We start from the raw sequence: 14,044 nt of genomic DNA on the forward strand, positions 1-14,044 counted from the left end.
TTTTAAAATGCCTTTGTTGTAGCTATTACAAATCACAAACACCAACGCTTACAACCACAGTGTAATGTACTAATTATTGGCCTGAAGCTGGTAAATAATGAACTCACTAAAATGTGTAATGCACCAACAATGTGGGAAAATCCTTATGCTAAGAAAAAACAGAGCATCTAACGTGAGCCTCTGCATTAATTGAATGGCTATTAAATGCACATGCTGAAGGTTAAATGGACCTGTCTTTTGTTTATCTCTCTACTCTCTGCTGATCTTGTGTCTAATGGCATTTGGATGCTGTCGGATTTCTAATGCAGCCTGTCAGCATGAGGGTTTATCAGAGACCATATGTTTATTAATTGCTAGGCTGCCTTTTGTAAACACAATTTTTTCTTCCATTCTTACAGCTGTATGTCCCAGATGAGGACAAATCCATTTTTGGGCGCAGTGTGAACAAACAAGTCTTTGAGGGTTTGACGACAGGCCTGCTGCAGACCATTGCTACCATCCTGGGGTCCCTATGGCCACATATCTCTGACCCTGGACAAGGTGAAAAAACATGGATTTCCTCCCCGGATGCCAAGGTCAAGAGCTCTGCCACAGAGTCCTTCAACACTCGCACACAAGACCTAATCAGGTATTTTCCTTCCAATGCTCTGTACTACTTTCACACTGCTTCTCCTCTTCCTACATGGCACCTCTTTTTCTCATCTCACGACCTTTTTACCTCCTTTAGTACATCCCTCCTCCACTCCTCTTCACTGGGTTGAGAGTTGGTCAACCTCTGATTTCCTCAACAGCGTGCCTTATGTAAAGAATAGGCTGACAAAATGTCAGATCTCTTGGAAATGGTCCAACTGGTGTCTTGTTAGAATGGAAGTAGTGTGAGAATGAGGGTGTATTCTGGCATACTTCCAGCTGGTACTTTTTCCATACATTCAGTGCCACATTTCAAGTAAAATCCGTTTGTAGGGGGGGGCAGAAAGTAGCATAAACAAAGAGCACTTCCAAAGCTTTGAAAGGTCTCCTTGAAACTGGTTTTGGAGCTAGCCATGTCGGTCTCGGCTGTAGGAGTCGGGCTGTGTTGGAGAAATGTGGGCTGTGAGGAAAGGCAGGCCCGGCCTGATGAAGCCTTGTGGAAGAGTGCAGTCTTTCCACCATCCCTCCCACAAGCCATGATTCATCTGGACGGAGCAGCTGCACAGGCCCACCACTCTCATCCACTGACCCAGTCGTAACCCTGGAGACAGGGGAGGGCCTGAGAAAAATGGTGTCGTCAGACTGGTAATCCCAAGTACGAGCACAAGATTTACCTCAGCTGCCTTGTATAATGTATATGCTAGTGAGGAAGGACAAAAGATCAAAACATTTTTAGCTTTTGCAACACTGCCCCATTATGCCAACCTATATATCACACAGAGAGGAGATCACCATTTCCTCTCCTCTTATTACCAGTTTCTCAGTTGGACTTTCAGTGCTTTTAGTCCCCTATCATTGTCATAAATCTTTTCAATTCATGCTCATATGATGAGACACGAAGTGGCAAGTTCGACCACCAAGCAGGTTGTCAAACAGAGAGCAGGCATTGAACAAAGCAGTCTGTGTGAGGAAAGATCCTTTCAACCCAAGTAAAGCTGTGGAAGAGGATCAAGTCAAAACAATGGGACTTGGTTCAAGTGTCAGATGACCTGCAGTGGAGGTTGAAAACGGTCATAATCACCTGTTTTGAGAGGACCTCAATGAGTGACAGATCTAACAAAAAAGGTATGTGAAAGAAGTGAAGAGCCGAGATAGTGATAAGACGAGGAACCCTTGCTTCACAGTGACCACATCAGCAACTAGAAAGCCTTGATTGGCAGCTGTAGTGCTCTATAGATTTCCGTAAGCTGTTGGTGCCTGAGCTGAGCCCGAAGGTCCAGGCATACCAGAGCTGTGAGAAGACGGCCCCAGGTCAGCAGACTGTCAAGGGCCCAGAGCTGGGCTGGCACGGGGGCCACAACAGCCCTCTAATGACACTATTAGCGGTGATTTGTGGCTGAAAGAGTACAGGGAACATGATCATGAGACCTGTCATTGGCAAAGACAAATTGGAGATATCACAGTAATAGCAGGGGGCGGAGGGCTTAGGTGAGGTATCCGCTTTCAGCTGCAGTGCTGTGAAAGTATGGACAGTAAAGGTCTTTGTTTTCCTGTGTGAGATGAGCTTTTTTCAAAGGAAGTTTCCCATAGTACATTTGTTTTCATCATTTAGGAAATGCTATTTACCACTGCATGTTTTTTTCTTCTCTTCCTGTGTGTTTCTTCCAGCTATGTCGTAAACATGGGTTTGATTGACAAGCTGTATGGATGCTTCTTGTCGGTCCAAAGTCCCGTAGACGAGCACCCCAAGATGTCTGCTTTCCTTCAGCAAGCCTCAGCTCTGCTACACAGCATGTGTAAGCTGTGCTTTGTGGTAACCGGACGGTGAGCATGTCTCTTAATCTATCACACACCTTAAACATATCTGTGATCTCTTGATCTTCCTCTGACACACACACACACACACACACACACACACACCATTCTCTGCGTCTAATGACAGAGACTTACTGACACTGTCAGTTCTTTTAATGTCACAAGGATCCATAAAGAAAGGGCTCATGGTTACTCAAACAGACTGTGGTTTGTCGGCAATCAACCAGCAGATCCAACCAGCTAGCTAGCTGGCTAAGCTGTCGTTACTGCAGACAGAGATAGGCATCTACTTGACCCACGCTCTGTCACTCACCATAAACCTTAGCCTGCAGCGTGGGGGGAGCCCACCCACATGTACTACAGTGACCTCCACTCAGAGAGGTTCAGTGGCGCCGCTGACAGAGGCTAAGCACACAGTCACACCAAGGGACATCAGAACTGCAATTTCTCACTTTAAGGAAAAGAAATGCTGACCACGGTAGCAGGGACAGATATGCTTTGATGTTGTACGTTCCAATAAAATTTGCACAAGCTTTATGTATTAACTGTTAATCTGAATCTAGCTATCAATCTAGCCAATTGAGCTTTCTTCCATAACAACCCTAACACTTTGCAGTACATTACTCCAAGATCTTGTCATTGCATTTTAAGTGTCACCCAGTGTGCTACTGTACCTTGCCAGCTGCAAGGTGCTGCAGTAACAATGACCAGCTGCTTCATGCCAGCACAGTAGAAGACAGCCACAGCAGGACTTTTGTCCTGTCAGCCACTCTGAGTTTGTCACTGAATATCTGTGAGAAAACATAGTGTCAGACTTTGCAGGTTTAATGAGACCAGTGTTATGATCTATACAGCAGCCAGCAAGCGCTGTTCTGCCAAGATTCTCTGTGTGTCATATATAAGAATGTACAGTGGGCTTGTAGAATATTTTGGCCATGCCAGTTGCTGTGTCAGGGGATTATAATGGTATTAGGAGGTTGTGTTCTTGCCTAGCAGCATATTTCACGCAGAGCCTGTTGGCTAACATCAAGTATCAGCATGCACTGCGGGTTCCATCCAGAGGTCACACACCCTCCATTCTACATGGCTGCAAATCATAGCTAGTGCTGCTGCGGTAGTCTTAAAATGTCTGTCTGTATTGGCCAGGGGTTTTCACTGGAGTCTTCTGCATTGCGACTGAAAATAATTAATAACATTATTGCAATCATTACTTTTCTTTGCTCTAGCATTTCAGGATTATTTTTATGTCAAATAATGTAGAACGTGTGGTCCAGTTGACCCTGCTGGCACTGACATGATTAAATACTTTTATTTTATGTTGTGTTGTTCATTTTCTATGATTGGATTCTCCACCTCTTTTGAAGCTCCTAGCATGACAGTTTTACTTGGGAAAAAAAATGAAACCATGAAAATGTTAAATCTCCTTCACTAATGTGAAACAGGTTGGTTAGATCTTTGACTTACTAAATGGAGCCTTTTCTCCATACTGTCATGCTTTTATACAAAAAAAAAACGTACCTCCTCTTTCCAACCAGCATTATCCCTGGCTTTGTTGTTAAATGTGATGTTGAATGTGATGTTCAATGAAAGGATGATGTTACCAGTGCCTTTAACCAACAGAGAGGCATCTTATTGGAGCCAAACAAACGTATCACCTTGAATCCTCGCAGCTGGGCCTTGATTAAGGGTGCCAGAGCACTCAGCACCTTGTCAGGCAGCTCAATACAATCCTCCAGCTTCAAGTCACTGCCATGAGCTTCACATCATGGCATTACTTTGTTTACTGTAGCTGGAGTGGGAGCGGAAGAGCTGATCTTGAATCTTGAAGGTCCCACTCTTCAGCTGCAACCAAACTGGCTGGCAGTGGGTTCTGCTTGTTAAATCAAAACGGATTTGAAGCTCCTTGCATGCAAAGAATGAAAAAACTTTTTTTTCCATGAATGAACAGAAGCACATGACAGACAGAAGATGAACTTGAGAGCGGCCATGATCCAACATGTCAATACGCAACACATTTTAATCTTGGTGCTCTTCCACTCGTGGCAGTCAGTTAAGTCAGGTGATACAGCGGCACTAGCGGGTTAGTATCTCTTATCTAAAGGGAAAGTCATCTCTAAGCCCTTGTCTGGGGAGTAAATCTAGAAGCCGACTGTTATTTGCGTCCTCGGTCTTGGGATGTCGCAGTGAGAGAACAGTCTGACGTTAAGGTTGGTTTGTTTTGCATGACACCAGCCGCAGAAAGGCTCGAAGTAAAGACCCTAATGCTACGTAGTGTTTCCTAGCATCATATCTGTGTGTATTTGTTTAATGAACACTTACATTTATTTTTGGTTTTGCTGATCACACACTTCCCTTCTCTTCTTCTCCAGTGCTCCCAGTATATTTGACAATAAACGCCAGGACCCGACTGGATTGACGGCCCTGCTGCAGTCCACAGACCTGGTGGGAGTGGTGCACACCCTGTATTGTATCCTGCTGCACAGTTTCTCTCCAGAGTCTGCTTCCCAGAGTCAGGAACCCTACAGCCCCGAGGTCATCCAGGTGGCTTTGCAAGGCATCCGCTTCCTCAACAGTTTTGCCCTGCTTGACCTATCCGCCTTCCAGGTATTCATAAAATCTAAAATGTATTCTGTTTTCACTTTTCACAAATTTAAGATACCTGAATGATCTAGCAGATTATGCTGTTGGTGACAGAAGGTTAGATTTGTTTTACAGTTATGCATCTGATTTTGTTTGATCATGTTTTCTGTATTGTAGATACATTATTTATACTATATATATATATATATATATATATATATATATATTATAGAATTGACATGGTTTGTAGGAGAAATAGCTGGTACCTTGGCTGGTATTTGAATAAACAGTAGAAAGAGCAATTTAAATGACTTGTCTCTTATCACAAACAGCAGGCTATCATTAAAATGCCTACAGATATTTCAATTATCCTCCCTGGATTTAATGAATCTGTATACATGATCAGATTGATGCTAGTTCCTTTTGTTAAGCGCCATTAGAAGAGGAGTTACTCTCCTCAGGACAAAGCTGACCTGTGGATATAAACACAGGTGCCCTTTGACCCCGGGGTCAGTTGTTGGGTTGAGTAGAGCCCGGTGGGTCAGCAGTTAGGATGGAGCACGAGTGATTAGCACTGTATGCAGGGCTGTACATTACCCACCCCGAGGAGGAGAGGGCGACAGCTTCACTGTGCTAAGTCACCACATAGACGGAAAGGCACGAGAGCAAGCGAGAATGCTGTTAATTATTTTAATGTCTTGTGGTAATTACTTTGAAGCAGCTTCCTCTCACTGACCCGCCACATTCGGGCAACTCAAAACAGCTGGAAATGAAAGCATTTCACTGTCGGAGTTTTATGAACATTTTAAATAACGTTTCTTTTTTGGGGGCCGGGAGTTGTAATCACCTTGTGTTTCACATTACCTCGCAGCACTGGCTAGTATGTGTTGCGGTGGATGGATGATCAGAATTCAGGCCATTAAGTCGTAATAATATGGTTAGAGAGGAATTTCAAAATGGTTCAATGCAGCGTAAATAACTGGGTTTTGCTATGGTTGCATTTTGGCAGAATTTGCCGCAACAAATCTGTGATCCTCAAAAATAAATGTGGAAAAAGTAATCACAAGATAGCGGTTTTTCTGTCTGTCAAACTGGGAGTGGATTTTTTTTAATTTTTTTTATTCAAAATGTATTTATTGATCCTTAAATAACAGTTTGCTTTTGTTCTGTTTGACAGCTGCTTACATGGTTCAGTGAATCTAATATGTTGCCTGCATGCATAAGTTATGAGGCCTGAAAACCGCTTTTAGCTTCTCAGGTATTGCGTTTATGGATGTTACAATGCTAACACACCCAAACTTCCAGTGGAATAGTGATGATCTTATGGTGCTCTGTCACACTGACATGTTTAATAAATACTGTCTGTGAGTTGCTCCTAGCATCTCATTTCTGAGCGGGATTGGGGAGTTTTATGGTGGGACCCCGGTTGAGTTGCTTATACTCTTGCACTCTGTATGTGCCCACCAGCAAAACATATAATCTTTTATTACTTTGTATTGTTATTGTGTTGAGCTCTTTGTAATAACAATCACAGAAAATTTACGCTTAATTTACTGTAAAACATACTAACATGCTTGACATGTCAGTCTGTTCTAGGAGCCGAGGGCCTGTCTCTAGCTTTCCGACACATCGTCAGCTCCCTGCTCTGGTACTGTACCCAGCATTCCTCTGATGAGCTGCTGCACGAAGTCATCATCTGTGTGGGATACTTCACCGTTAACCACCCTGACAACCAGGTAAACCTGCTGACTGCACAAAAGTTAATAAAAAAAAGTATATATTCAGTTTAACAAAACTACACCAAACATTGAGATATATTTTTTGTTATAGTTAAAGCTGGAACTCACGGTTGATTTTTTTATTCATCAGTCTACCAATTTTGTCAATTAATCAGTATATGAGATATAAAAAAACAAATTCCTATCTTAACTATAAAAAGTGGTGATTTTTAATGGTCTTTATTTGTCAGGCCAACAATAAAAAAGACAAACATTTGAAATTGAAACATACTCAGAAATGATGTAAGCAAAAAGATAGATATTCAAAAAGGTGCTATCACCGAAGTTTGACAAATAACTAACGCAATGGCTCCTATTTTCTAACATTTTGTCTAAAATAATTTTGACAAAATTAATTTGTCAAAATCCACATAACTCAAGCTGATAACTCATTGCTTGTTTTATACGACCAACAGTCTAAAACCAAAACATATTCAGTGGAAAAGATGAGCGTCAAATCCTCATAATTTGAGAGGCTGTTATATGAGAGCATTTGGGCTTTTTACTTGGAAAAACGACTAAAGTAATCAATTAATGTACTCAGCACAACTTAACACAATGAAATCAATTGCTAAAATTGTAATAGATACATTTTCTGTCGATCTGCTAATCGTTTAATCGGTTCAGCACAAGTTACATTTAGTGCTTTCAGTTGTGAAAAGCTGTATACTGAGTCAGAAGCGCCTAATATCATTTTACTATTGTTTAGTTCATGTATTATTTGTCAGAAAAAGGGTGTAGTTTTGTAATTGTAACAAAAAGCACCTGTTTAAAGATTCATGCCTTGGCACCTTCCTGCTCCCGGTCTGTGTGTCGTCTATTGTCCCACAGAGTGACCCATTGTTCCCTCCTGGTAAAGCAGAGCAGCGTGCTGGCCTCGGTGTTACAACTACTTAGGGGGCTCTATGGAAGTGAGCAGGATGTGATGGAGCAGACCTGGCTGCTGTGTAATTGGCTGTCATGCGTGGCCCGTCTACCGGGCCCCTTATTAGCCATGCTACAGTTGGCTGGGCTTTGATTATGTTAAGCCTGACCCACACAGGCAGCAGCCACAGCTTCAGACTCAAACCTCTGATATGTCACTTAGGTCCGCATGGTCGCAGTCAACCCCCATTACAACAATTTATAGGCTGATTACTGATTCTAATTTACCAGAGTTTTTAAAGAATCTTCCTCCAGTCTTTGGCACTTTCGTTTGCTTTCACCTCCTATCCAATTTAATTATTCTGATGTACAGAATTAGCATTTGTTGGTCATTGTGGATCCAATTTGCATATTATATTGAATAATTGAATGAGGACTGATAATTAAATTAAGCGAGTGACAGATGATTTGTCTTTGTACAGCCACAATGACGTTAACAGGGCAGCCATGCTTGACTGTATTTAGTAAAAAAATAACATTCCTATGTTGCCAATTTGAGGCAAAATCTGTCATTCCTCCACAACCCGGGCACTGCCAATAAGAAGGTTTTGTGAAAAAGCCACAAAAAAAAGAAACCCATACCTTGCTTTTGGGTTAAGGATTTAGTTTTAAAAAAAATCATATTTAAGTGTCAATTGTCGGGAAACAAGATCCACACGAGTTGATCTTTGCCAGTGGTCCAGTTCCTGGAATGCGTCCATGCAGTTCCGCACCAAGATAGATGGCGTTAAGGAGAATATTTAGAGCAGCTTGAGCTTTTCTGAAGCTAATGTAAGCATTGGCAGGACACAAAAGCGCCCCGACCCGAGGCCTGTGCGGTCGCGGAGACTGCTGATTCACTGTCGGCGCACCAGCTTTTGTTTACATATATGCTCTAGAAATAAGGTTGCTCATAAAAAGCAGAACTTTGAAGCAGCACTATACGTAGTGATGTATTCCCTCTGCTCTGGAGGACATGAATAATTCACCTTGTCACACAAAAAGCCATTGGGAGAGTGACATATGTAGGCTTGTGTGTTTTTCAAGTGTGTCTCTGCTCATGGGGGCCACTGAGCCATGTAACCATATGTTTCATTGTCTATTTGGTGCGTCCGTGGAGACCTTTTGACAAAAAAAGCAGAACAAATGACACCCCTTTTGTAACTGACATGTAACTGTATTTCCTTTTTCCCTGAAGAGATATGTGCCGGTAATCTCCTTGCCTTTTTAAATACGGTGATTCATTTGTGAATCATCCGGGGTGATGATCTGTTGAACGTGTGAGCTGTGACTGTAATTGTAAACTGTTGACATGTTAACCCACCTTCCAGCTTGCTTTTTAGAAAGACACGAGCAATTTGAGTGTGTGCACATCTTAAGAAAACTTTGCTGTTTTTTTCCTCAGTACATTGGAAAACGGCCACACACACGCAAGCAGAGTGCGCTACACACACAAACACACAAATGCTGTTGCCCTCGTAACACACACATACACACAGAAGCAGGGCTAATATCAGGTAGCGTATGGACGTTTTATAAATGTAATGGGATCGTTTTCCCTGCACTGGCTCCTGAGATTACCTGACTCCTCTGTGCTTCTATTTCGTAAACTGTTTTCTTTATACCAGTGAGCATCACATGTCTCTAGCCTGAACATCCCACACTCATCTCCAGAGCTCTGCCTTATCTGTGGGGTCATTCCTCTTCTTCCCATTCTCTATGAGGGCGTTTCCTCTGCCCCGCAGGCCCAAGCCAAGCTTTAGGCCTGTAATTCCTGTTAACCTGATGTTGAAACGCTCCCTTCAGCAGTCCATTACTGCCAAGACAACCAAGCCCTCACTGCCTGCAGGGTAAGTGCAGCTCGTGCAGACCATAGGGAGCCAGCGCTGGGGAATGCACACTCTGTATCACCCAGCAGAGTAAACAGAGGCAGAGAAACGCAGACATACACACTCTCCACTGACTGGCAGGAGAGGACCTTATTGTTAGCTCGGTAGATGATTTACACTCTGCTTCAAGGGTGAGCGCTGGTCCAACTGACTTTAAGTGAAGCTGAGGACATTTTTATCCCTGCAAACCTTTCAGTGAGGAGTTTCCATTTGTCTGTAACGGTGTCGTCAGGTTGGTTTCAGAGCAGAATTATCAGCAGTAGGATCTGGGGTGGAATGACGGCGTCAGCTCATAGAGATAAATAAAGAGTTATTAAGCTTTATTGTGTAAACAGCAGTTTTTTATGGGATTTTAAAACAACTGACAGTTGCCTTAAAAGTCAAGTTGGAGTGTCTATGTCAATGTCTGCATCGCTAGCATGTAATGGTCCAAAGGCAATTTACACAGCGTCCTGTGTACGTCTCTAAGCCATTGTAAATGTCGTAAAGAAGCACTAAACAGTTATTTGACTAACTTTGCTTTGTGGTGTCTGTTGTGCTGCTTGTCTTATCAGTAAAGTTCCACTCTGATGGATCTGGTTTATATTGTGGATTCAAGTGTCAGATATATGGCCCCGTGCTGGCTCTGTTCCTCCTGAGGTGTTCGGGTTGTCTAGACGCTACGACGAATGAAGATTCCTCTACAAACTCAGGATTGTCACTTTTCTTCTGTGTGACATTAAAAGTGTGTATTTCAAATTGTGCAGTAAGAAATTAATAATATTTTTTAGCCTGATCCAGCAGTTCTGTAGCCTTGTGCACACAGGCTAATTATGCTATTTGAGATTTATTCGTTATTGCATGGCTGGATGATGACAGTCTCTTCTTTTTCCTCTCCGTTCTTAAATCTGCTTTAACTTTGGTTGCCGCGTCAACACTGGGTTTTCCCAGGAATTTGTTTGCGTTTCAGAACATTAACTTTACACACTCTTTGTTGTCATTGTGGACAGTGAGGAAGTTATGTCATGGAAGCATCATAAAACTCGGCACTGTTTGAAAATGCCAGGACTCTGAACTTAAGAAAGAACAGAGCAGCCAAGACACTTGAGTTTTTACAGGGTCTGCCTTATACACGGGGGCCAGATGCATGGGTTCAGATGCTTGTTGTTAGTTTTATGATGTCAGGCTTTGAGCTGCAGATACTTCAGCTGAGCTGGAAGAAGTAACGCCACAGCATAATCTCTAGTTGGAAACCATTTGGGGCTCTGGTGTTGCTCTTCACCTGGTGGAGGCGTGGAAAGTTGGCAGGGGACTCTAGGTCTTAGTTACCTCCAGACTCTTGCTGCCACCAGGCTTTGTTTTATGTCTTTCTGCGTCAGGCACTTGAGGGTGGACAATTTGTTTAGGCAGCTGAAGATGGACCTGTGCGTAGTGCAGGATTATGAGATCGCTGGGTGATTTGTGGGTTGGATCTTCTCAGAGCCCCAGCTCAAACATCCAACACTTGCTACGGTGTTAAATTATGATACCTTAACTATAAATGTTGTGGATTAAAACACAAGAACGAATAGAATCTTTAGCTTTTGCTGAATCATGGTTTTGGCTTTCTAATGAATTCTGCTGCATAAATTTATGACCACCTCCCCCCATTGCCAGTTTGTCTTTTGGCAGTGTTGCAACAGACAAGATAAATATCATGATGTAGGATTTAGTGGAAGGTAGCATGAAAATGCTACATGCACTGAAAATAAGCAGCTCTACCTTTGAAAACAACCAGAGCTTGCCTTTTTTTTTCTCTTTCCTTCAGTGGATGAATTTGTCCAAAGAGTCCCACATTCCTTTGTGAAAAACACTTATTGAGTCAGTGAAACTGTGGAGATTTTGTTCCTCTACTGTTACGCGCACATATTCACAGCACGCTCTTCATCTTTGTAACGTATTCAAGACTTTTCTTTCATTCAGTACTCAGTAAAACATACAGAGCAGAACTGATGTGTTCAAAAAATTAACACTTTCATTTCAGGATGACAAATTCAGCGCTCTTCACATTTTTAAGTATTTGTAATGCATTAAAGTTCAGATTGTTTGACCTGTCCATTTGGAGTCTTTAAACAAATGATGATAGGAAATGGCACTGTTTTGTGTCCCTTTGAACGCCGCTGTAGAGGGCAGCTCTGAGAAGCTTCACCTTGAACTGATAAAAGCGGTGAATTATCGCTTTGTTTATCCTGCTGCTCGAACTTGGAGTGCATTATCAAAGGAGAAGCCAGTGGAAGAGTATTAGAGAGTGTATTTGTAAAATCTTGTAAATCTGGTGAATTTATGTCACCATGACTTGGGGACCTCACCTTAGCCTTCTGGTTTCCATTGGCATTGAGCCCCCAGTCCCATAGTCTATACCTGTAAAGCAGTGCAGTGTTTTGGATTTCTTTTTTTTTTTTTTTCAGCCAGGATTTAGCATGCTGACCTCATGGCTCTCAGAGGGGTGCTGATGGTCTTCCCAGGCTCAGGGGAGGTGACCAGAGCATTAGGCCGGGACCCCTTCCTTTTGCAGCGGTCCCCTTTCTAATCAAATGAGGCTGGGAGTGATTTGGTTGTAATACTGGTGGCCCGGATGTGATGGTGTGTGATTGACGGGCTGTGATGGAGAGCAGGATGTCGGCAGGGTGAAAATACCATTAATGTTATTGCTCATTTCTTAAAGTGGGGGTGGCCACACGGTTGGTGGAGGTTTGCTCACCCTGCCTTTCACCCGCCACCCCACCCCTTCGTTCCCCTGTTGCACTATGAATGCCCTCTCAACCTGAGCTTCACTCCTACAGGGCGGTAACAAACTTTTGCGCTGCTTCTGTGCTTCAGTGTTGCTTGAAGAGCTTAACACAAAACTTGAAAGTGAAGTTTTAACCGCTGATAATGACTTCAGTTCACATTTCTGTTTTCCCTCTTATGTTACAGCAGCTCTGCTATTGCCGTTGGTACAAAGGAAGAACAAAACATCCCATCATTGTGTTTTATAGCCCATAATTGCAAAGTGGGAGGCTGCCCCCCCCCCCCCCCCCCCCCCCAGGTCTCCTCCTAATGGCTGTTTGCATGTTGTTTTAGTGGCAGATTTACATGTGGGAGGGGCAAAGGGCGGTGATTTACAACCAGCAGTGCCACTGACTGGCCGTCTGACTGGCTTAGTGACTGACTGGCCCTGCTCCCTGTGTGTTCCAGGTGATAGTGCAGTCTGGCCGTCAGCCCAGCGTGCTGCAGAAACTGTGTCAGCTGCCCTTCCAGTACTTCAGCCACCCGCGCCTCATCAGAGTGCTCTTCCCCTCCCTCATCTCGGCCTGCTACAACAACTCCCAAAACAAGGTCATCCTGCAGCAGGAGATGAGCTGTGTGCTGCTGGCTACATTCATTCAGGTAAATATGTTAACATGGTCACACATACAGCATGCACATAAATAGATTATAATCTTACACACAGATGTACCATAACTGAACGACTCATTGATTAAAGTATCCAAGCCAAATAAGATGTTTGGGATCTGCAATGTGCATCTAAATAAATCAGATGGTTAAAAGACGTACTCTCTCCAATGTGGAAAATGTATTAAAAAAGTATTGAAGAAATAAATATTCAAAAACAGACTAATAATCAAAAACATGCTCTTTGGTCTTTCATGCCTCTAAATAAAATATCCAAACACAATACATTTCTTCTCTCTTTTCTTCGGCTGAATAACAATTACTCATCTGGGCCCCGGTGGATCTGTAGCAGGGCAGGCTTTTACAAAGATAAATGGCTTCCTTCGCAGTGGATTTACCTGCCACTGGTTCGACTCCCAGTAAACAGCTTGTCTCCTTCATCTTCCTCTGACAACACGCCCCTCACCACTCTGCAACCACCACTGTTTAGACACCGATTAACTTCCATTCAAAGGGAGACAAGCCATTGTCATTTCTTTCAAACAAAGCAATAATGCATGGTGTGTTGCCCCGCTGCCCTCATTGTTGAGTTAACCTCAAGAACATTCAAGAACATTCCTCGCAGTGACCCACAGTGGTTCTTTATCACCCGTTATACCAGAAACATTTGGTTTGATTAGTTGAATTACAATGAGATGTAGTAGCAGCTTCACATTTTCACATTTTTATTTTATGGGAATTTGCTGGAATGTTAAATTAATCTTAGATGAGACAAATGAAATTGTACATACACAACACTACTAGTGAGTGCAGTATACTGTTATAGTTCACACTAATGCTTCTTATTCATTCCCCTAGGACTGTGCTGCTAATGAGAAGGAGTCGGACAACAAAATAAAGCAAGCAGGTAAGTTATTCTGATAAACCGTATTAAATGCGTAACAAAAAAATTAGATGGATTGTATTTATTTCATGTTTTTAATTCTATTACCTAAAATAGGTATGGTAATGGAGCTATTTTATGACATGTAGATTCTCCAATCGATTCCAATAATA

General features: G+C 42.7%; 1 protein-coding gene across 1 annotated transcript in view; it reads left to right on the forward strand.

Moving 5' to 3' along the window:
• The window catches only part of scaper (S-phase cyclin A-associated protein in the ER), a 58,067-nt gene that overhangs the window by 43,111 nt on the left and 912 nt on the right, over positions 1 to 14,044 (forward strand). Inside the window, exons 25-30 of the mRNA XM_070907119.1 lie at positions 399 to 628; positions 2,299 to 2,454; positions 4,815 to 5,049; positions 6,612 to 6,761; positions 12,791 to 12,982; positions 13,847 to 13,895. Of these exons, the coding sequence (XP_070763220.1) occupies positions 399 to 628; positions 2,299 to 2,454; positions 4,815 to 5,049; positions 6,612 to 6,761; positions 12,791 to 12,982; positions 13,847 to 13,895 (1,012 nt within the window). The remainder of the gene's footprint in view (positions 1 to 398; positions 629 to 2,298; positions 2,455 to 4,814; positions 5,050 to 6,611; positions 6,762 to 12,790; positions 12,983 to 13,846; positions 13,896 to 14,044) is intronic.

Source organism: Enoplosus armatus, chromosome 6, assembly GCF_043641665.1.
Source record: "Enoplosus armatus isolate fEnoArm2 chromosome 6, fEnoArm2.hap1, whole genome shotgun sequence".
Taxonomy (NCBI): Eukaryota; Metazoa; Chordata; class Actinopteri; order Centrarchiformes; family Enoplosidae; genus Enoplosus; species Enoplosus armatus.